Source organism: Anabrus simplex, chromosome 6 (assembly GCF_040414725.1).
Source record: "Anabrus simplex isolate iqAnaSimp1 chromosome 6, ASM4041472v1, whole genome shotgun sequence".
NCBI classification, from domain to species: Eukaryota; Metazoa; Arthropoda; class Insecta; order Orthoptera; family Tettigoniidae; genus Anabrus; species Anabrus simplex.
This window is the reverse complement of record NC_090270.1, coordinates 225,202,823-225,228,049: the sequence shown is the minus strand read 5'-3', so window position 1 is coordinate 225,228,049 and position 25,227 is coordinate 225,202,823. Positions and strand designations below refer to the sequence as shown.

At 38.3% G+C, this 25,227-nt stretch overlaps 1 protein-coding gene across 3 annotated transcripts in view; it reads left to right on the top strand.

Annotated features, from left to right (window-relative positions):
* Positions 1 to 25,227, top strand: part of LOC136876359 (arylsulfatase G) — a 387,207-nt gene that overhangs the window by 316,534 nt on the left and 45,446 nt on the right. For 2 of the 3 annotated variants that reach the window (XM_068228390.1, XM_068228389.1), the window contains exons 5-6: positions 6,924 to 7,067; positions 24,339 to 24,489. In XM_068228390.1, coding sequence (XP_068084491.1) covers positions 6,924 to 7,067; positions 24,339 to 24,489 — 295 coding nt within the window. The remainder of the gene's footprint in view (positions 1 to 6,923; positions 7,068 to 24,338; positions 24,490 to 25,227) is intronic. The other variant, XM_068228391.1, reaches the window with a different exon arrangement.

Below are 25,227 nucleotides of genomic sequence, written 5' to 3'. Positions count from 1 at the left end.
TCTGTATGTTTCGTGTGGAATGTTTCTGTCAGGACTAGTACGTCTGATGTTTGTAGAGTGTTTTCTGGTGCTAGTTTTAGTATTTTAAAGTTAAAAACTTAGAAAAGTTAGAAACGAAATCAGCGCTCAATTACTCTTCTTAGCCAGAAGTTAGGATTAGATGTTAATTCTAGACATTCGAATGGGATTCCAACTTTATATGCTTTGTTTTCTCCTCTTGTTGTGATCTCTTAGCAACTGATGTTTCTTCGGATTCCTTTCTTCCTCAGATAGTTTGTCACCATCTCTGTAGTCATTCCTTGGTTCAATTTCCCAATAAATAGCCAGATTTTTTTGTCTGCTGCTTGTAGGTCATCTACTACTGTTCCGATGCCAATTAATGTTTTAGGTGCTGGTCAGCGTTGTTGAGTGCCTTTTAATTGTGGCTGCTGCTGTTTATTTATTTATTTCTTCTTCCGTATCCGCTCTTATTTGTACATTTGTGTTATTGTTTCTTGGTTGTTGCTCATCGTTTCCTTTTTCTGGGAGTGGGAGGAATTCTTGTTTGGAATCTGCGGCGTCTTTGTTCCTATTGGTTGTTTCATTGGTTTTCATATTTTTTTGTTTGGTCACAGATGGTCCCAGTTCTCTTGTTGGGTATGAAGATGAAAATTGGTATTTGGAATCTCCTTTAAAAATAAAGAAATTTGCATTTGGGGGGGGTAATCAACTTAATAGGAGAGTAAAAAGAGTTAAATCCGTTTTATGGGGATACAAATAAGAAGTGGACTTGAAACAATACATCCCTAAGGGGTTTTAACTGGGGGATGAGGAATGATGACAAAAATATACGTTTATATGGAACCGTTTGAATTACAAAAGTTAAAATGTAAAATAATATCCTAGATGTTAAATAACAGAAGGTTTGAAACAAATTTAAATGGGGGTTAAAATCTGAAGAAAAAAAATTAATGCCTTCCTCCGAAACGGTTTAACGTACAAAGATAAAATTCCAAATAGCAGTATATATTTTAAATCCTAGGTGTAAAATATGAAATATTTTTAAGTGTTCCACCGCTAAAGTGTCAAATGAGTTTAGCTCTGTAAACTAAATTATTCATCCCTCCAAAACCGTTTGGTGTACAAAGTTATAATTTTATGAGAAGTGTCTTATTTTATGTCCTAGGTGTAAAATACCATATACTTCAAAACATTTCTCCCCTAAGAAGTTTAGATGGTGGTTGACACTCAAAAACACAATATCCATTCTTCCGAAACAGTTTCAGGCATGAACGTAACTTTTTTTATGAAGGGTTGTCTTCTATATCCTAGATGTTAATAAATATTTCAAAACATTCATCCCTTAAAAAATTATTCATTCCTCCATTACTGTTCGATGTACAAAATCAAAATTTCACAGGTTGGTCTCTTTTATGTTCTAGATGTTAAATCAGATATGGTTTAAAACATTCAAATGCTTCTGTACGGGGTTCAAGTGAGTGGTAAATTATAAAATAAATAATCATTCCCTTAAAACCGTTTGATGTACGAACTGAGGACATATTTTACAGGCTCAGCTGACAGTGGACTCTCCAATATATCAAACTTTATATAATAACTTTCTTTTTAAAGCCGTAGAGAAGCACGGGTATCTTGCTAGTCTATATATAAAATAACATGTCCTGACTGATTGACTGATTCATCATTGTCAAACCAAAACTACTGTACATAAAGAAATGAAATTTTGGGGAAATATTTATACAGTATTAGAGTATAGGTACTCACTAGGGGAGGATTTTCGGATATTCCTTTGCTAAGGGGGTTAAAACAGAGATGAATTTTCTTAAATGAGTATATCCGTATCTTAAAATAAAAGTTTACAGATGATAAAATTGGTTTTTAGAATCTCCTTGAAAAATAAAGAAATACTTTTTTTTAAATCCCCTTAAGGAGGGTGAAAAAGGGGTTGAATACCTTTTATGAGGATACTTATATCTCAAAAACTGAAAATGTTACAGACATGAAAACTGGTATTTGAAATCTCCTTTAAAAATAAAGAAACACATTTTTTTTTTTGGAAAATCCAATTAATGTCGGGGGAACAGGAGTGACAGTTTTTAAGAAGACTATTTCTACAGTATATCTCAGAAACATAAATAGTTACAGACGTGATAATCGGTATTCGGAATTTCCTGTAAAAGTAAAGAAACTAGATAATGTATTTTTGGAAAATCCACCTAAGGGGAACTGAACAGGGAGGTGAATTTTTAAAATCAGAATATCTACAGAACATCTCATAAACTTAACATGTTGTGTGTTTGAGTCATCAGTCCATAGACTGGTTTGATGCAGCTCTCCATGCCACCCTATCCTGTGCTAATCTTTTCATTTCTACGTAACTATTGCATTCTACATCTGCTCTAATCTGCTTGTCATATTCATACCTTGGTCTACCCCTACCGTTCTTACCACCTACACTTCCTTCAAAAACCAACTGAACAAGTCGTGGGTGTCTCAAGGTGTGTCCTATAATTCTATCTCTTCTTCTCGTCAAATTAAGCCAAATCGATCTCCTCTCACCAATTCGATTCAGTATCTCTTCATTCGTGATTCGATCTATCCATCTCACCTTCAGCATTCTTCTGTAACACCACATTTCAAAAGCTTCTATTCTCTTTCTTTCTGAGCTAGTTATTGTCCATGTTTCACTTCCATACAATGCCACGCTCCACACGAAAGTCTTCAAAAACATCTTTCTAATTCCGATATCAATGTTTGAAGTGAGCAAATTTCTTTTCTTAAGAAAGCTCTTCCTTGCTTGTGCTAGTCTGCATTTTATGTCCTCCGTACTTCTGCCATCATTAGTTATTTTACTACCCAAGTAACAATATTCATCTACTTCCTTTAAGACTTAATTTCCTAATCTAATATTTCCTACATCACCTGCCTTTGTTCGACTGCACTCCATTACTTTTGTTTTGGACTTATTTATTTTCATCTTGTACTCCTTACCCAAGACTTCATCCATACCTTTCAGCAACTTCTTGAGATCTTCTGCAGTCTCAGATAAAATAACAATATCATCAGCAAGTCTCAAGGTTTTGATTTCCTCTCCTTGGACTGTGATTCCCTTTCCAAATTTCTCTTTGATTTCTTTTACTGCCTGTTCTATGAAACATTGAAAAGGAGAGGGGACAAACAGCAGCCTTGCCTCACTCTTTTCTGGATTGCCGCTTCTCTTTCAAAGCCCTCAATTCTTATCACTGCAGACTGATTTTTATACAGATTGTAGATGATTCTTCGTTCTCAATATCTGATCCCTGTCATCTTCAGAATCATAAATAGCTTGGTCCAATCAACATTATCGAATGCCTTTTCTAGATCTGCGAATGCCATGTACGTGGGCTTGTCCTTCTTGATTCGATCCTCTGAGATCAGACGGAAGTCAGGATTGCTTCACATGTTCCTACATTTCTTCTGAAGCCAAATTTATCTTCTCCCAACTCAGCTTCAACTTGTTTTCCCATTCTTCTGTAAATAATACATGTTAAAATTTTTGCAGACTGAGCTCGATAGCTGCAGTCGCTTAATTGTGGCCAGTATCCAGTAATCGGGAGATCGTGGGTTCAAAATCGAGCCCCACTGTCGGCAGGCCTGAAGATGGTTTTCCGTGGTTTCCCATTTTCACACCAGGCAAATGCCGGAGCTGTACCTTAATTAAGGCCACGGTCGCTTCCTTCCACTTCCTAGGCCTTTCCTATTCCATCGTCGCCGTAAGACATATCTGTGTCGGTGCGACGTAAAGCAAATAGAAAAAAAAAATTTGCAGGCATGAGATACAAAACTAATGGTGTGGTAGTTTTCACACCTGTCAGCACCGGCTTTCTTGGGAATAGGTATAACAACATTCTGCCGAAAATCGGATGGGACTTCTCCTGTCTCATACATCTTGCACACTAAATGAAATAACCTTACCTTGCTGGTCTCTCCTAAGGCAGTCAGTAATTCAGAGGGAATGTCATCAATTCCAGGTGCCTTGTTCCTATTTAGGTCACTCACAGCTCTGTCAAACTTTGACCTCAAAATTGGGTCTCCCATTTCATCAGCATCAACAGCCTCTTCATGTTCCAGAACCAAATTATCTACATCTTTACCTTGATACAACTGTTGGAGATGTTCCTGCCATTTTTCTGCTTTGTCTTCTTTCCCTATAAGCGGCTGTCCATCTGAGCTCTTAATATTCATACACCTAGATTTCCTTTCTCCAAAGGTTTCCTTGATTTTCCTGTATGCAGCATCTACCTTTTGCAGGACCATACAGCCTTCGACATCCTTGCACTTCTCTTTCAGCCATTCTTCCTTAGCTATCTTGCACTTTCTATCCACTTGATTCTTTAATCGCCTGTATTCTTTTCTGCCCTCTTCATTTCTAGCATTCTTGTATTTTCGTCGTTCATCAATCAGGTCTAGTATTTCCTGAGTTATCCACTGATTCTTAGTTGATCTTTTCTTCCTTCCTAATATTTCTTCAGCAGCCCTACTGACTTCATTTTTCATGACTCTCCACTCTTCTTCTATAGTGTTTCCTTCAGCCTATTCATTTAGTCCTTTTGCAACATGTGCCTTGAAACAATCCCCCACACTCTTTTCTTTCAACTTGTCTAGATCCCATCTTTTTGCATTCTTTCCTTTCTTCAATTTCTTCAACTTCAGATGGCATTTCATGACCAACAAGTTGTGGTCAGAGTCCACGTCTGCTCCTGGGAAAGTTTTGCAATCCAACACCTGGTTTCTGAATCTCTGCCTAATCATAATGAAGTCTATTTGATACCTTCCAGTGTCTCCAGGTCTCGTCCACATATACAGCCATCGTTTGTGGAGTTTGAACCAAGTATTGGCAAGGACTAAATTATGATCAGTGCAGAATTCAACCAGCCAACTTCCTCTTTCGTGCCTTTGTCCCAATCCAAATTCTCCTACTGTACTACCTTCTCTTCCTTGGCCTACCACTGCATTCCAGTCTCCCATCACAATTAGATTCTCGTCACCTTTTACATATTGTATTAAATCTTCTATCTCCTCATATATTCTTTCGATTTCTTCATCATCCGCTGAACTAGTAGACATATAGACCTGCACTATTGTGGTGGGCATTTGTTTGGTGTCTATCTTGACGACAATAATTCTTTCAATATGCTGGTCATAGTAGCTTACCCGCTGCCCTATTTTCTTATTCATTATTAAACCAACTCCTGCATTTCTGCTGTTTGATTTTGTGTTGATAATTCGGTAGTCACCTGACCAAAAATCTTGTTCTTCCTGCCAACGTACTTCACTTATACTAACTACATCTAACTTCAGCCTATCCATCTCCCTTTTCAGATTCTCTAACCTACCACAACGATTCAAACTAATAACATTCCACACTCCAACTCGCAGAATGTCAGTATCCATCTTCCTGATGATCGCCCCCTCTCGTGTAGACCTCACCCAGAGATCCGAATGAGGGACTATTTTACCTCCGGAATATTTTACCCGAGAGGAAGCCATCATCAGTACATCATTCATACAGAGAGAGCTGCATGTCCTCGGGAGGTAGTTACGGCTGTAGTTTCCTGTTGCTTTCAGCCGTGTAGCAGTATCAACACAGCTAAGCCATGTTCAGTATTATTACAAGGCTGTATCAGTCAATCATCTAGACTGCCACCCTTGCAACTACCGAAAGGCTGCTACCCCCCTTTCGATGAACCATTCGTTAGTCTGGTCTCTCAACAGATACCCATCCGATATGGCTATCTGCATCATTGGGACACGTAAGCCTCCCCACCGCGGCAAGGTCACATGGTTTGCAGAGGAGGCTTAACATGTTACAGACGTGAAAATTGATATTTTTAATCTCTTTTAATAATAAACAAACCTGTATATTTTATTTTCAGAAAAAAAAACCCACTTTGGGGGTGGGGTAAAAAGGACTGAAAAGGTGGTTGAATTATTTTTATTAGGATAGTGATACCTCAAAAATTGAAGTTGTTACACTAGTGAAAATTGGTATTTGGAGTCTCGTTCAAAAATAAAGAAATACATATTTATTTGCTTTTGGATGAAAAGAACTCAAAAAGCAGGGGATTTTTTTTAAAAAGAGTACCGGTATATCTACAGTATATGTGAAAACTTGACATGTTACAGGTAGGAAATTTGGTATTTTCTAAGTCCTTTAAAAACACAGGAATGTGTATTTTTTTTGTTTTCAGAAAAGGCACTTAACAATGGTGAAGAGAAGTGAAAAAAAGTGTTGAATTATTTTTTATAAGGATACATATATCTCAAAAACTGAAGATGTTGTAGACGTGAAAATTGGTATTTGGAATCTCCTTTAAAAATAAAGAAACATGTATTGTTTTTTTTGAAAACCCACTTAGGTGGGAGTGGGGTTGGGGGGAAAGACTGATAAAGGGATAGAATTCTTCTGATGGGGATACTTATATTTCAAAAACTAAAGATGTTGCAGACGTGGAAATAGGTATTTGGAATCTCTTTTAAAAATAAACATTGTTTTTTCCGCTTGAGAGAAGATATCACATGTACATTTCTATGTCACATGATCATCTTAGTCCCAAAAGGCAATACCACAAAAATGGTTTATAAAGAGTTTCTCGGGTAAATGAAACTCAATTTCTTGGAGACTTTTTATACTTTAGGGATTTTCAGATAATGTCTAAGTACAGTACTGAGGATTATTTTTAACGAATTATGAAATCCATGCGAGCGAAGCCGCAGGTAACTGCTAGTCTTTCTATATATATGACTTGATTTGGCTATTGTTTGTTCCTTTCCAATATTTAGATATGGTATTTGATTATCACCCTTAGAACACGCTACATGTTTTTATTTCAAACTATGTTAATTTATGTGCTCTGGTGATACAAAAAACCTCTTTATTTTAGGTAAATGGCATCTTGGTACTAGACCCAGGCATCATCCTCTTGATAAAGGTTTCCAGTCCTATTTGGGTATCCCATATAGTGTTGATATGGGATGTGCTGACCCTGCTGGTAGTAATTTACCACAGTGTCCGGTTTGTCCTGAAGGTGCGTGCATACCTCATACTTCTTAATATTTTGATAATCGGATTCAGTTAACTACTTTTTTATGCTGATGATAATGGTTCCTTAGCATGTTTGTAGTATTTTTGCACTGTGATAAAACACCCATAACATGTCAAGAACAACACTGGAAAACATTGGCAGAATATTGATATTACCTATACATACTATAAAATAAAATCTCCAGTAAGTGTTTTTCTGTATTTGTGTGAACTGATCTCAAGAACGAACTACCAGATTTTGTTGCTGTTTTCACTGATATATTCATCAAGGAAAGTTGAAATGTACAAAAAATATTAATCCACAATAAAAGGGAGCCCTGCAGTGGCAGCTTTAGAGAAGGAACTCATGGAGAAAATGACCATCTGAGTGTTTCAGTCATTATCCACTAATCTGCATCAAGGGCTGCCACCCAAGTGGCAGATTCCCTATCAGTTTTTACCTAGTCTTTTAAAAAAAATGATTTCAAGTAGTTGGAAACCTGATGCTATTTTGGTAAATTATTCCCATTTCTAATTCCTAGTCTTATGAACAAGTCCACTTAAATTCCAACTTTATCTTCATTTTATGACCTTTCCTACTTTTAAGAATTTCACACATCTTTCCATGCCATTCCACTGACAGCTCAAAACACACTGTTTAGTCCAGCTGCCTTGCATTGCATAAACTATCAACCTGAATTCTAGAAGAACTGTTGACTGGGTGAGTTGGCCATGCGGTTAGGGGTGTGCAGCTATGAGCTTGCATCCGGGGGATAGTGGGTTCGAACCCCACTCTCGGCAGCCCTGAAGATGGTTTTCTGTAGTTTCCCATTTTCACACCAGGCAAATACTGGAGCTGTACCTTAATTAAAGCCATGGCTGGTTCCTTCCCACTCTTAGGCCTTTCCTATCGCATCGTCACCATGAAATGAAATGGCGCATGGCGTTTAGTGCCGGGAGTGTCCAAGGACATGTTCGGTTCGCCAAGGCCTATCTGCATCAGTGCAACTTAAAGCAAATTCTAAAAGAACTATTGACCACAGCTCTACAAAAGGTCTAGGGCAGTATGTACTTATCTGTACCCCTGTAGAAATGTTTTTAACTTATGGTTTGCAATAAAAATTAAATTAATTGAAAACCATATTCTTCAAAATAAGTGGGTTATTCACCTCACTAATCTTATTAAGATAAGAATATCCTGTACAGTATATTATTTGGAGGAATGGTTTGGGAATTATTGTAATTTTAGTGAAAACTCACAGATGGGTTATATGTCTCATGGGGAGAAAGGAACAAGCACTTAAATGAGCCAACCAGACTTATAAAAGAGGTAACATTTACTTGAAGATTAAGATCTCCAAAATTAATAAAGATATACTTTTCTTAAAACAATGCTTAACTAACAATTTAATCACTATATTCTTAATGTCTATTCAGAAGAAATCTTTTGTTCCTAAATGGCATCCCAGACCGCAATTTAAAAGTAATGCTATATGGATTAAGAATGAAATTAGATTTCTCTACAGAAAGAAATCTTTCCTAAATACACAACTCTACAGTGCTCATTTAAGTGCTTCTCAAATGCTGGCCCCATTACAATGGGATTTCTTTCAGAAACATGTTAACCAAAATCAGTCAATACTGATCTGTATTTAGGGCAGTCACCCAGGTGGCAGATTCTCTATCTGTTGTTTTCCTAGCCTTTTAAATGATTTCAAAGAAATTGGAAATTTATGCAACATCTCCCTTGGTAAGTCATTCCAATCCCTAACTCCCCTTCCTATAAATTAATATTTGCCCCAATTTGTCCTCTTGAATTCCTACTTTATCTTCATATTGCAATCTTTCCTACTCTTACAGACACCACTCAAACTTATTCTTCTACTAATGTTATTCCATGCCGCCTCTCTGCTGGCAGCTAGGAACATACCACTTAGATGAGCAGCTTGTCTTCTTTCTCCCAAGTCTTCCCAGCCCAAACTTGGCAACATTTTGGTAATGCTACTCTTGTGTCGGAAATCACCCAGAACAAATCGAGCTGCTTTTCTTTGGATTTTTTCCAGTTGTTGAATCAAGTAATCCTGGTGAGGGTCCCATACACTGGCACCATACTCTAGTTGGAGTCTTACCAGAGACTTATATGTCCTCTCCTTTACATCCTTACTACAAACCCTAAACACCCTCATGACCATGTGCAGAGATCTGTACCCTTTATTTACAATCCCATTTATGTGATTACCCCAATGAAGATCTTTTCTTATATTAACACCTAGATACTTACAATGATCCCCAAAAGGAACTTTCACCCCATCAACGCAGTAATTAAAACTGAGAGAACTTTTCCTATTTGTGAAACTCACAACCTGACTTTTAACCCCATTTATCAACATAACATTGCCTGCTGTCCATCTCGCAACATCATCGAGGTCATTTTGCAGTTGTTCACAGTCTTGTAACTTATTTATTACTCTATACAAAATAACGTCATCCACAAAAAGCCTTACCTCTGATTCCACTTTTTTACTCATATCATATATATATATATATATATATATATAAGAAAACATAAAGGTCCAATAATACTGCATTTAGGACTTCCCTTCTTAATTATTACAGGATCAGATAAAGCTTCACCTACTCTAATTCTCTGATATCTATTTTCTAGAAATATAGCAACCCATTCAGTCACTCTTTTGTCTAGTCAAATTGCACTCATGCTTTAGACAGGTCAACCGGGACACCAGAGAGGGTGGTGGTAGGAGAAGACCTGCATCCATCAAGGACCACATGCTGTAGTCTTTCCCTCAGAAAGCTATTAATTAGAGCTAGGAGTCTCCCATGCACGTTAAACCGTTCAGAAAGTTTGTGTACAAGAAGCGTGTGATCCACGGTATCGAAGGCCTTCGCGATGTCGATATAGCATACATCAAGTTGAGAGCTCGCGTGGATGGCAGATGGAGCATGATGGAGCATGATGGAGGAGGATAGCCAAGTTAGTTATGCAGGAGCTTCCAGGAAGGAAACCATGTTGCTGAGGGGGATATATATGGAATTGTAAATGCAAGCAAATGCTGATGGATGATCCTTTCACAAATGATTGATAAAGCAGGTAATATAGAGACCGGGCGATAATTTGCGATATTCGACCTCTGTCCACCTTTGAGAATGGGTGTGATATAAGCAAGTTTCCAGGAGTTCGGAAAGTAGCCGACGGAGAAGCACCGATTGAATATCACACTAATAGGGTATGAAAGACTTACTGCTGTATTCCTAAGGAAGGTAGGACTGAGACCATCAGGACCAGTGGGTTTATTTTCTGACAAAGACGAAAGTAGGGAGTACACTTCAGATTCAGTGGTAGAAATATTACTGAGGCTATGGGAAGTAACAGGTTTGATTTTAGGAAAATCAGCATACTGCACAGGTTTAACAAAATTAGAGGTAATACAGTAATTCATTGAATAATTCAGGTCTATCTGCTCCACTGGCTACAGAATGGTCCCAGGTTACCACTTCTGGTCTCTTTTGTTATTTATAAGTGACCAGAACCTTTTACTGTTGTGTCTTACTTCAAGGCAGGCTCTGTTAATATATTCTGAGTAATCCCGCCTTAATAAATACTTGTGGTGTTTGTGAAGGTCAGAGAATATATTATAATTTCTCTTGGAGGGTGCATTCTTCCATTGTCTCCAGGCTACCGATTTTTTTTTAGTTCAGCACATTTAGTGTTAATTTTCTGGACTTCGAACTAGTAGGAATGAGGTCACAGATCACAGCAAGCGTCTAATCATAAAATAAGTCCACCGCGTTCACCCACATGCAACAAATGCCATGGTAAAAGGGACAGGGTACGATTCACAGTCTGCCAGTCAACTTTACGCTACACAGGCACAGAGCTCCTAAGGACAGGTCGATGACATCTCGGAGCACGGGGAGGGGTGAGAGTGAAAGTTGCTTCAACGGACTTGTGGTTGGAGTTAAAAATATTTCATCCCACAGAAACAGATGAGGGCTCATTGTAGGAAAGCAGGTAGTCAAGAAGACTATTTCCGCAGGTGTTTTCCAAGACATGCTGTTTGAATTTCAGTCCAGTAATATAGTGGTCCATATACCATTTGTCCAGGCTATTAGAAGGCTGACCTAATGAAGAGAAAATCCAGGAGACAGGCAGATTAAAGTCTCCTAGTATGATAAGGTTATCTTTGGAATGAACGGCTTTAAGCACAGAGGAAAGAAAAGATTCAGAATAGTTGAGATAAGAATGAGGTGGTCTATAGAAACATGCAAATAGATATTTTATGTTATGAAATGTAACTTCAACCCAAACAGCTTCACAGTCATTCATCAGGTCAAAGCGTAGAGTCGCATGCCATTTAGATTTGACAGCAATTAAAACACCCACTCCCCGGGGTCCAGTTCTACGATCGGCCCTGAATAAGGAAAACTCTTTAGAGAGTGGGATTCCAGAGTCTAACACAAAATCCGTCAACCAAGTTTCACTTAAGGCGATAACATCGAAAGTAGCTAATTCTTGAACATGAAGTTCACCGTCTGTAATCTTATTTTTTATGGACCTGATATTTTGACAGTACACAGAGAACTCATTATTTGTTGTCGGCCCAGGGTTATTTTGCATATCACCAGATAGGAGTAACAGTGTTAGTAAGAAACTTAATGGGGAACGGCGTGCATGACAGCGTAATTTCAACAAATCGAGGGTCGATGTCGGGACCGTAAGAAAACAAGACAGATTAGCGGTCGGTAAGGAAGGAAAATAAAACTTACGATCCAAAGTTAACCAGTCTCCTGCCTGTGAGAGGGCGAGGGAAGTTTCCACATTCCATTGCATACCTGCAGGCAGATCACTCGCAGCAGCAGTTGAAGAAGCCGGCTCCGTAGTGTGCGTAAGCTTGTCACAGCCCGACCATGTGGCACACAAACACAATCTCATTGATTTCACCATTATATCGTCACGGATCGCCAACTCACTACACTCCACATCACCACTAAATTCCTCGGAAGAAATTCGAACACATTTCTCTATATAGTAAGTAAAAAAAATACATTTTCATTGAGACAGCAAATCCTTGATTAACCACACGTATTACTAAAGTAGCACAGAGGATACCCATACTGAGACATTCACTCGCCGCCATCTTGGGCAAGATTGAAGGAACTTACTAGGGAACTGAATCTAGCAAAGAAGTCAGCTAAGAATAACATGATGGCAAGCATAATTGGCAGTCATACAAATTTTAGTGAAAAATGGAAGGGTATGTATAGGTACTTTGCAGAAACAGGTTCCAAGAAGGACATTCTGGGAATCATTAATGAACAAGGGGAGTGTGTATGTGTGGATCTTCAAAAGGTGGAAGTATTCAGTCAGCAGTATGTAGAGATTGTTGGTTACAAGGATAATGTCCAGATAGAGGAGTTGACTAATGCTAAAGAAGTATTAAAATTTACATATGATAACAATGACATTTACAATAAGATAGAAAAAATGAAAACTAGAAAAGTGGCTGGAATTGATAAGATTTCTGGGGATATACTAAAGACCATAGGTTGGGATATAGTACCATGTCTGAAGTACTTATTTGATTATTGTTTGCATGACGGAGTTATACCGAATGAATGGAGAGTTGCTATAGTAGCCTCTGTGTATAAAGGAAAGGGTGATAGATATAAAGCTGAAAATTATAGGCCATTAAGTTTGACATGCATTGCATGAAAGCTTTGGGAAAGCAATCTTTCTGATTATATAAGACATGTTTGCAAAATTAATAAATGGTTCGATAAAAGGCAGTTCAGGTTTAGGAAAGGTTATTCCACTGAAGCTCAACTTGTAGGATTCCAGCAAGATATAGCAGATATTCAGGAGGTCCGATGGACTGTGTCACGATTAACCTGTCTAAAACAATTGATAGGGTGAATCATGGGAAACTGCTGGCAAAAATGAGTGCAATTGGACTAGACAAAAGGCTGACTGAATGGGTTGCTATATTCCTAGATAATAGATCTCAGAGAATTACAGTAGGCGAAGCTTTATCTGACCCTGTAATAATTAAGAGGGGAATTCCTCAAGGCAGTATTATTGGACCTTTATCTTATATATATATCAATGATACCGGTATGTGTAAAGAAGTGGAATCAGATATAAGGCTTTTCACAGGTGATATTATTCTGTATAGAGGAATAAATAAGTTACAAGATTGTGAGCAACTGCAAAATGACCTGGATAATGTTGTAAAATGGACAGCAGACAATGGTATGATGATAAACAGGGTTAAAAGCCAGGTTGTGAGTTTCACAAATAGGAAAAGTCCTCTCAATTTTAATTACTGCATTGATGGGGTGAAAGTTCCTTTTGTGGATCACTGTAAGTATGTAGGTGTTAACATAAGGAAAGATCTTCATTGGGGTATTCACATAAATGGGATTGTAAATAAATGGTACACATCTCTGCACATGGTTATGAGGGTGTTTATGGGTTGTAGTAAAGATGTAAAGGAGAGGGCATATAAGTCTCTGGTAAGACCACAAGTAGAGTATGGTTCCAGTGTATGGGACCCTCACCAGGATTACTTGATTCATGAACTGGAAAAAAATCCAAAGAAAAGCAGCTCAATTTCTTCTGGGTGATTTCCGACAAAGGAGTAGCGTAACAAAAATGTTGCAAAGTTTGGGCTGGGAAGACTTGGGAGAAAGAAGATAAAGAAGATGAGCTGCTCGTCTAAGTGGTATGTTACATGTTATAATTCTTATATTTTGGTCCGTATTGAATTCTACAGTAAAGTCAAAGAAATATTAATGTTTATTTATTCCACCTATTCAATACATATGTATTCAATAGTGGTATGTTCCGAGCTGTCAGTGGAAAGATGGCATGGAATGACATTAGTAGACGAATAAGTTTGAGTGGTGTCTTTAAAAGTAGGAAAGATCGCAATATGAAGATAAAGTGGAATTCAAGAGGACAAACTGCGGCAAATATTTGTGTATAGGAAGCGGAGCTAAGGATTGGAACAACTTACCAAGGGAGTTCAATAAATATCCAGTTTCTTTGAAATCATTTAAGGAAAGGCTAGGAAAACAACAGATAGGGAATCTGCCACCTGGGTGACTGTCCTAAGTACAGATTAGTATTGTCTTTATTGAATGATGTATGGAAATTCATAAAACTGAATTGCAGCTTAATATTTACATACATACATCGTATATTAATCCAAAATAATTATAGTACGGAAATGCTCTATTTTTGTAAATACCAGATTATAAAATAATTTAACGCTTTTGTAAGCTTTGTCAGTGGAGGCAATCCTCAATTATGGGAAAGCCGAATAATAATTTATTAAAAAAAATTTGCAATCCGCATAGCATTGTTCATAGCAAGAAAATACTTTTGAATTCTGGAATATAGAAGTTGAAATGCATGCAGTGCAAAGCTACATATATACTGTAGGTCCATTACAGGAACATATTAATACAAGAAAACCCAATAAATACTCAACAATGAATATCCATATGTCAGGTTTCAATTATTCTTTCACAACTATAGATCAAGATTCACTAATGTTATGTATGGTTAATAAAGGTACTCTAAGAACAATCTTAATGAAATAACTGATAACATCAATGTTCTTTTTGAATAAATCATTAAATTTTTTTTCAGTAAATATAAACAGTAAGATTATTCCAGATCTCACGCACACTTCCTCTTCCTGTCATCACCTTAGCTATACTCCCGTCCTTCTTTCTATTCTCTGTAAGCAATCTGCCGAAATGCAGCTTTGCACATACGCACATGCACACACGACCAGCAGGTGAGTGAGTACTTATTCCCTTACCTCAACTAAATTTAAAATTTTCATTTAAAATCCAGTCTAATTACTTCGTAATTTTTCTTTTTTTTTTTTAGATTCCTTCTTCTAAAGTCGCCTTTCATCTCCATACATTCTTCAAGTTCTCTACCATCTTCTGTTCTTTTCAATGTTTTCAAAGACTTTCACAACTTTAATTTAAGAGGAGTTCCCCTAGCTATAGGAAATATAAGAAATACAACACCGATATATCAAAGGAACATCCTGTTTTATAGTAATATAAAATGTCAACCAATAACTATTTATTTCTAAGGACATAATCCTTTTAATGAAAAACTGGTCAATTTTAATTGTGATCTCAATTTAGCACTTCTACTGATGTTATTTTAAACCCCTATGTACCATCTCTTAACATCAAGTCTAATGTTTTCTTGAGACTGTTAATCTAAATCCAATTAGATTTCAACAAATTATTGAATGTTTTATGAGCAATGGTTTGAATACAATGTACATTTACATGTTTAAAATATATATCTTTTTAATGTGCATCTTTATATATATTGGAAATTTGTACCTAGTCTTCTTATAGCCAAAGATGTCCCTTATCGGGATAAAACTTTTAATATTAAGAATGTAATTGTATTTCTCTTATGATAATTGATTGATATTGAAAAGGTGGACTCATTTCAAAGTTACACTTAATAAAAGAACATACCGCTTAGTCGAGCAGCTTGTCTCCTTACTCCCAAGTCTCCCTCTCCGTGGCACAACAGGCTCGACGGCCATGGCCTATCAAGTGACTACTGCTCAGCCCAAAGGCCTGCAGATTATGAGGTATCATGTGGTTGGCACAATGAATCCTCTCGGCTATTATTCTTGGCTTTTCAGACCGAGGCCACTATCTCACCATCAGACAGATCCTCAATTGTAATCACGTAGGCTGAGTGGATCTTGAACCAGCCCTCAAATCCAGGTAAAAATCCCTGACGTGGCCAGGAATCGTACCCAAGGCCTCTGGGTAAGAAGTAAGAGACAGGCACACTATCCCTACACCATGGAGCCAACACACTCCCAAGTCTTTCCAGCCCAAAGTTTATTTATTTACTTATTCACGAAGCACAAGATACAGCTACACTGAGCAAATTTCACTTGCTCTGTCATCAGACTAATTAACAAATGTAAACTTTCATAATAAAATATAGCAAACATAACAAAATATAACACGATCGGGTATACAGCCTACTAATAACAACTGTCCAAATCGAAAACCATGAGAATGTCTATGTTCATAGCCAAGTTGTCGTGGGTCAAGATGACGGTATAATCCCTTCACATCAACTTATCTTTAAGAGACTATTTTCACTCCCCTCGAATATGCTTTTATTTGATGCTATATCAAGCTCTTGTCTCCTATTAATATTGTTAAAGTTTGTTGGGATGTGGATTAGGAAAGATCATTGAAGTACTGAGTGCTGAGTGTGGGGAATGTGGAGAAGGTTTTTGGTTCTGGTGGAGCGGGAAGGAACACGAAGAGAGAAGAGTGAGACAAGATGTTCCGAGCGGTAATGCCCATTTAAAACCCCTTGGAGGAAACTCAGGTCAGCTACCTGTCGCCTGATGTGCAGCGGTGACACATTTATTGCCTTACTATCTGATGCGTAGACAGATTTCTGAGCTTGGGGTTTCTGTTCCTTACAATTGCAGCAAAGAAGGACACTGCTCTGTCTAACTGGTTAGTATTGGAGGGGGAGGCTGTTGTCCAAATCGGAGAGCAGTAGTTTAAGAAGGTTGAATGATCGTGAGGAAGAAGTGACGAAGAGCAATGGGGTCAGAAATGTCTCTGAAGCAGTAGAGAATGCCTAGTAATTTCGTGGCATTGGTAGTATATGTTTCTATGTGGGTCTTAAATTGTAATTTTGTATCGAATATTACACCTTGGTCACACTGTTGCGAAACTACAGTGAAGGGCTTGTCGAGTAGGTAATATGATGTCGGCAGAGCAGATTTACATAATGTTATGGTCATGAAGCTGCATTTTTGTGGATTGGGGATAAGTTTCCAAGACGGCTCCAGTTCAGGAGGGCATTAAGTGAGGACCATAGCAGAGCTGCATCTGCTGGATTCCTGATCTCCCTAAATATCTTGCAGTCGTCATCAAAAAGTAGGATATTCACTGTTTCATTGAGTTTGGATGGCAGATCATCCATAAACAAGGAAAACAGCAAGGGGCCAAGAGTACTGCTTTGTGGGACACCGGAGGTGACTGGTAACCATGAGGATGAAGTGGCTGATATTGCCACTTTGCCAACGGTTGTGTAGGAAGCCAGCAAGAAGGGTCAGGAAACTGCCATGTATATTAAATCGTTCGGAGAGTTTGTGGAGCAACAGAGTATGGTCTACAGAATCAAAAGCTTTCTAAATGTCTACGTAGCAGATATTCAGCTGTGATTTAGCTGCAATGGCATGTGATGCAAAACTATGCAGAGTGGCCAGGTTTGTTAGACGATAGCCACCTAGCAACATTTTTTAACAGTACTCTTTTAAAATAGACACTCTAACTCTAACGCAAAATGTTAACGTAGCAATTAGAAGTTAAATGATGAAAACTCATGAGAAAATATTCAGGACCTAGAATCAAAGATGGAGTATGTTACTCTAAACGCAATGCAGAAATCTACAAACAAATCCCCAAAATCTCATATATACAGTGTGCATGCAAATAATTCAACTCCTGAAACAATTAGATACAATGGCCCCAATCAGACTGTCCAACAAAATCCACACATTCCTGAAAAATAAGACTTCTTCTTCTCTTGAGACCACATTGGATAACTTTAATCAATTCTTTGGTTTTTCGATTTCTCGGTAGAAACTGTCCGAGCCTTGCGTTCCTCCCAGTACAAGCCTATTAGACCAGATCGATATAAACAAACAGAAAAAGAACCTCAAGAATTAAGACTGCTAAGTCTTCAGGACATATGTATAAAGGAAGAGTCTTTTGTGTGATTTCAGTTCATATTACTCAAGTCTGATATTCAGACATTGTACAATGTATTTCTAATCTCTTTGTCACCAACCAAGCAACCAAGCAACCAACCAACCAACCAACCGACTGACCGACCGACCGACCGACCGACCGACCGACCGACCGACCGACCGACCGACCGACCGACCGACCGACCGACCGACCATTGGCGGTTTTCACTTATGTTTTGTATTAACCCCTGTTTCACTGAATTTTGTCACAGTGAGTTGTTTTTTGTTCCATATGATGATGTAAATATTGTATATTATGCTAATTTTATTTCCGTCTAGGTGCTCTTTTGGTTTTTTCATTTGTTCCTTCATTATGTTTTTTGGCATTTTTTACCCCCCCCCCCCCATTTTTCACTGAAGATGGCTCAAACAAGCCAAAACATGTTTGAATTTGATTACTCCATCTAATGATGGAATATATGATCTATTGAATTAGGAGGATACACTCATTTTTTCACCTTTGTAAAGATAAAGGCCAAAGATAGGCATTTATACAGGTGGAGGCACATGCTTCCTAGAGTGCACCGTCACTGCATTGTCCTCATAAGAGGCTTGTAGTGGTGTTTCAACAGTGCACTAGCCGCCAGCGCCTTGGATAGGTGTATCAATCCAACTGATGAGCCCACTGCTACACTGGGGCAAAACGCTAGTAATTTAACGATTGTACAAGCCTAAAGAGCTTAAATGTTTTTAAGGATTATACACCTTCTTCATTGATTATCAAACAGAATTTAATGCAATATCCGAGCACAAATTATTCCCTCTACTTGGAATAGATCATCTCACTCATCTAGAAACTTTACAAATGAGAATCTGCAGTTGCGTTGCTGGAAGAGGGTAAAACAAATTTGATTGTAAGACATGGATATCCTCTCTCACCAGTTCTATTTTAAGAACTTTCAGTGGCAGGGGCATTAACAGATATAAGAATGGGTGTAAAATTAAATGGAATGATGATCAAGATAATAGAATTTTATGATCACATGGAATTCAATCTGTACTCCATGCAGTGACATCAGTCAGAGATTTGGAATGAAGACTGATGCTTCAAGAACCAAGTGCATGGTGATTCCACATTCAACTCTGAAGTTCAAGTTAAAAGGTCCATGGCTACAATATAAAACTTGGTCAGAAGATCACAGATGATCGTAGATCACAGTAGCAAAAGGTTTCAATGGGATTCAGCTTCATCTAACAAATGGTGAATATCTAATATTGGAGTGTGAAGGACTACTGAACGTAGAGGTTACCAAGTGCCTTTATTTGTTCACCTACTTGCTGCAGGACTTACTTTTCTCTAATGTCCACATACCTGAGATGGGTCAAACTTTCACCACAGCATATTGACAGTTGTAAACATTCATCTGCAAGTACTGCATTTTTAAATTTCTCTTTCAGCCAACTTTCTGAACCAGCTAGTTACACAGCAGCATGTATATTAGTTCTAACAGAAAAAATACTTCAGTTCAGCTTTGGTTCTCAGAGAACATGGCTCTTTGTTCTTTGGACTGCTGGAATTAGTTCAGACATTTCTCTGTTGAAAATTGGTTCTCTGGTTCAACAGCTTCTTCATTTATTTGTTGCTGATAACCATGTTCTGAGTTTGTGTGAACAGCCATGCTTCATGAGTTGTCCAGCTGAGGCTCCTCCTCAGGCAGTTAGCTAGTCCTGTTGCTTTTCTACATTTTACTGCTTTGAGGTTCCATGCAATATTTTCTAGCTATTTGATTAAGTCAATGACTTCTATATTGATGAATTATTGACCACCTGTGGTTTTTGGGACCTAGGTTGTTCTGTTCCTTCTGGTTTCTCCTGTAGGTAGTTTTGGATGAAGATGGCAGTGTAGTGTCTGTCCTCGTTGCGAGGGTAACACACTGTCAGCAAAGCCGTTTCAGCAACAGTATCCAAGCAATATTCCTTGAAGTCATTACGATAAAAGGCTCCTCACATGGCAGAGCACTGGCCTTCTCAGCCCCTGCACAGTCCAGTGGTATTTGAAGGTGCTCAAATACGTCAGCTTCATTCTGGGAGATTTACTAGCACATAATGGAACATCTGCAGAAAAATGTTCTGGCACTTTGGTCTCTCCAAAAATCGTAAAAGTAGTTAGTGAACCATAAAACAAATAACATTATTGTTATTGTTGCCATTGATGCTTTCACAGCCCGTACTTATAGACATGATACTGTATAGGCGTTTGGGCTTATGCCGTGTCAAGAAAATAAGGTGAAATTCTTTACGTTTCACAGAGAACTGTGCTCTGCGTCATCAGAAGAAAATATTGACTGTCCACGAGAAAGGCTTCTTAAACAATGACTCTTTAAATTTAGACGTTATAATAGAAGTGGAAATGGTACGTTCATTCACCACCAGATGGCTTCCCAGACGTGGCAGAGCGCTAGCGTTCGAAGCGGAAGCTGATCGAACCATCAGAATCAGTCTAAGAGGTTCACATAATATGAGTATGTAACATATGACATTGACACAAGCCTCGAATGAAACATCTGGCAATGAGGATCGTATGAATTTGGAAAACACTGAGACGAAATAACAATAGTGAAGGGACAGGGAAGGGAACTACCTATGTAAATTCTTAATGGCTGGCAACCAGGTATTACTTAATTGATAGCCAGTATCCCTGTTGAAATTGTTAGGATTTCTACGTATTTCCACAGCTTCCCGTGTAATCCTGGACCTGTAGTGTCTAGTGTGGGTAAGAGCTCAAGCATCTTGGAACATGACATCATGACCCGATGATAGAACTGCTCAGCTATTGCCGATTTGTCTGGTTGGTTCAGATGAATATTACGTTCATGTTCCTTGATACGGGTACCAATGGACCGGCATATTTGACCGATGTATACCTTACTCCAAGTACAGGGAATTTCGCATACCCCAGGTTGTAAAAGTGGGGACAATTTTTCCTTGGTTTTACTCAGACTGTGAGCAATTTTAGTGGCAGTGCCAAACATGGTTTTTATATTGTGTATGCAGAGGACCTTGGCAATTCGATCTGTGGTGTTGTGAATGTAAGGCAAGTAGGCAGTCCCCTTCACTTCTTTCTTCTGTGAGCTTTGCTTGGTCGTTTCTCTGGGATGCAGGGCTCTATGAATCTGCAAATCACTGTAACCATTACCCTTGAACGCCACTTTGAGCATGTCCATCTCCACCTGGATATTTGATGGCTCACAAATTCATCTTGCCCTCTTGGCAAGTGTTGTGAGAATGCTTTGTTTTTGTGCTGGATGGTGGTGAGAATCTGCATGAAGATAGCAATTTGTGTGGGTAGGCTTACGATAGATGGTATGTCCTAAGGAGTCGCCCGGTTTCTTTCTTACTAGAACATCCAAGAAAGGAAGGCATCCATCCGACTCCATCTCCATAGTGAATTTTATTGAAGGATGTTGCTGATTTAGGTGGTTTAGAAATAGATGAAGTTTCTCAGGACCTTCTGTTCAGACCACAAATGCACCATCAACATACCTCCACCGTATCATAGGTTTGATGGGCGCCGAAGCAATAGCCTCCTCCTCAAAATGCTCCATAAAGAAATTAGCCACTACAGGCGAAAGTGGACTTCCCATAGCCACTCCGTCCATCTGTTCATAAAAATTCCCACCCCACTAGAAATAGCTGGAAGTCATGCAGTGGAAAAATAGCTTAGTAATGTCCTCAGGGAACAGGTGTTAAATGAGAGACATGACCGAGTCAGTCGGCTCTTTTGTGAACAAGGACTCCACATCGAAACTCACCAAAATTGCATTAGGTTGAAAGGTTATGGTTGACATCTTGTTGACGAAATACTGAGAATCCCTGACGTATGATTCAGTACATCCTATGTGTGGCTGAAGCATAGGGGGTTGTGTGGAGGAGCAAGTGTAGGTTTAGTATTTGGTGAGATAATCAGGAATACAAGCAAAGGTAAACTTTTAAATGAATTAGAGAATATAATACATATACAATATTAAATATTAATATATATATTATATATTTTTCTGGACAAGACATATAATAAGGTTCGAAATCTCAATGACGACATGGAAGTTAGAAGTCCCCTATATACTTTAACACCTAAGTTATTAAAAACGGACTACCCAAACCATAATAGAATCCCACGAGTATTTAAATCCTTTGAATTAAAAACTCCCCTTGTCTCACCAAAAACTAAATCTACACTTGCTCCTCCAAACAACCCCTCTTCCACATTAACATCGGCATGCAATGTTCCACCTACCTCCGCTTCCCTCAATTGTAATCATGTAGGCTGAGTGGATCATGAACCAGTCCTCAAATCCAGGTAAAAATCCCTGACGTGGCCAGGAATCGTACCCAAGGCCTCTGGGTAAGAAGTAAGAGACAGGCACACTATCCCTACACCATGGGGCCAACACACTCCCAAGTCTTTCCAGCCCAAAGTTTATTTATTTACTTATTCACGAAGCACAAGATACAGCTACACTGAGCAAATTTCACTTGCACTGTCATCAGAGTAATTAACAAATGTAAACTTTCATAATAAAATATAGCAAACATAACAAAATATAACACGATCAGGTACACAGCCTACTAATAACAACTGTCCAAATCGAAAACCATGAGAATGTCTATGTTCATAGCCAAGTTGTCGTGGGTCAAGATGACGGTATAATCCCTTCACATCAACTTATCTTTAAGAGACTATTTACACCCCCCTCGAATATGCTTTTATTTGGTGCTATATCAAGCTCTTGTCTCCTATTAATATTGTTAAAGTTTGTTGGGAGGCGGATTAGGAAAGATCATTGAAGTATTGAGTGCTGAGTGTGGGGAATGTGTGGGACCCATACACTGGAACCATACTCTAATTTCATTAGCCATCATACATGCTTCTCAGACGACAGATTTTCAACCTACATACATTCCAGTATGACCCCATGTTTGTGATGTACATATTCAGGAACATGACAGTAGGAACGTATAATAGGATTAATGCAATGACAGGTCAATGTGGAAGAGAAAGCAAGAGAAAAAGTAGACAAAGACAAATGATGAAAAATATAAATAATGGAAAGTATTAAAAAAATGCAAATCAAGTCATATACAGAATGATCCCACACCAGTACTGAAGATCTGTCAAGATGACCCTCAATGAGTGTTGATATCCGTCCTCCTGATAAAGCTGGAAAGCAGAAACGAGTTCCTGTGATGGGGGCTGAGAAAATGTGGATGTTGTAAAACTGGGATTGATTAGGAGAGAACCTATTGGAAGTTAGTAGTGTATGAAGATGTGGAGATTGTTCTTGTCATTTTGTGCTTTCACGTTTGTCCTTGTTTCCTCTTTTTGTTCCTTCCTCTTCCTGAATTGATCTGTCATTTTGTTTACCCTATTATATGTTCCTTTTCATGCCCCTCAGTCTTGAAAGCCAAGAATAATGGCCGAGAGGATTCATCGTGCTGACCGCACGACACCTCGCAATCTGCAGGTCTTTGGGCTGAGCAGCGGTCGCTTGGTAGGCCAAGGCCCTTCAAGGCCTGTAGTGCCATGGGGTTTGGTTTGGTTTGATTTTTCATGCCCCTATCTTTCTATATATTACTAGAAGTTCTACACTCAATACACAGAACTCTGAAGTGGAGCACGTAATCTGCTTGTGCCACCACTTACTAGGTACACTACACTGACATTCGCCATACACACACCCTTAAGACTCTGGAACAATAAGGGGGTAAAGACATATAAACGCATTTCAAAACACCAGCTTTTTCAGTTAACATGCTCTGTTTAGCCATAATCAGTGTTACTTGTTTGCAGTTTCTGCATTAACAATCCCCTTCATTATCAGTTCAGTCTATGTATATACAGTATTTGTGGTAACTGAACAGGCTGATCCTTGCATGAAGCATGCATCCGTTCAAATTATATTGGATTGGTGGAGCTTTTGGCTTCTTCAAGTCTGTAACATTCTTATTCAAACAGATGGATAGCAGCAGAGAGAGTTGTTTGTCACCTTCCTGGTTGGTTTGGGCTCACAGCTATAAACAAGCATTGAGATGACAGCCAACGGATACAGGCTGTACCATAAATAATTAAAAAAGAGTAGATTTAGAAAGATAGGGCAGTGAACTGGAAGAAACAAAATGACAGGTGTGCATTGGAGGAGAGAGAAACGAAAAGAGGAGGTGAAGATTTCATAATCTTCTGAACACACTTTTTTCTCATTTATAGTATGTTTCCCAGTTAACAAAACTTCAAGCTATAAAGTAGACCAGTCACAGTATGATCATTGATCTCAAATTTATCTAAGATATGTGGTATATTTTGCTCGTAATCTTCTTCTCTCTTCAGATTATTTTTTTCATATTTTGCGTTACTTTGTGATTTATGTTTATAAGTAAGTTCCATTTTATGAGATTTAATTTATCTGTTTTTTTTTTCTTTACAGAAAATAGTGTCTACACTGGAGACACATCAAGATGTTTTCAAGATTTGGCATTACCTCTGTACAGAGACAGAAAGATAGTCCATCAGCCTGTGTTACTGTCCAGCGTGGCTTCAGCGTATGCTGACTTTGCAGCCAACTTTATTGAAAGCAGGTAATAATTTTTATTACTTGTGTTTATTTGTATTATATGTGTTTAAATTCATATATATACTGGCAATATCAGAGTTCTAATTATTTCTTTTCATGAATATTTTGGGGGCCAGGCTAAATCAACTCCTTCTTGGCATGTGGGCACCCTACTACATATCCTGATGCTCAATAATAATTATATATTTAAAACACTAGGCTAATTGTTGTGACCACGAGTTTAAGAGAACGGCTGAGCTGATTGACATCGTAAAGCATTTGAATGAAAGCTCTTGGCCAGTAGATTTGCAGAGTGTCTTTAAAAACATAAAAATTACTTGCCATATATTTTTAAATTATTAAAGAATAATGCAGCATTCTGATTGGCCAATGTGCTCGCCAGTACTTCAAGGCTGCCTGAATCATGAGATCACTGAGCAGGTAGCACAATAAAAAGATAAGGCAGGTGGAAGGTGGTAGGCATGCACACGCAGTCATACCTCTTCTTGGTCAGCTGTACTTCGTGGACAAGAAGAGCTACTGCTTTGCTGCCCAGTCATTAAACAGTGCACATTACATTCAAAATTCCTCTAAATATAAATGAGAGTTTGGTGTCTGGATTAAAATTAAATACCAAAGCAGCTGATGATATTCGATTAGCACGGCTCAATATGGGATAAAGTCCCAATGGCAAATACTCATTCATTAATATGGGTGAATCATCTTTTAAAATATATCATAGGTACAGGTAATGACATTCCAT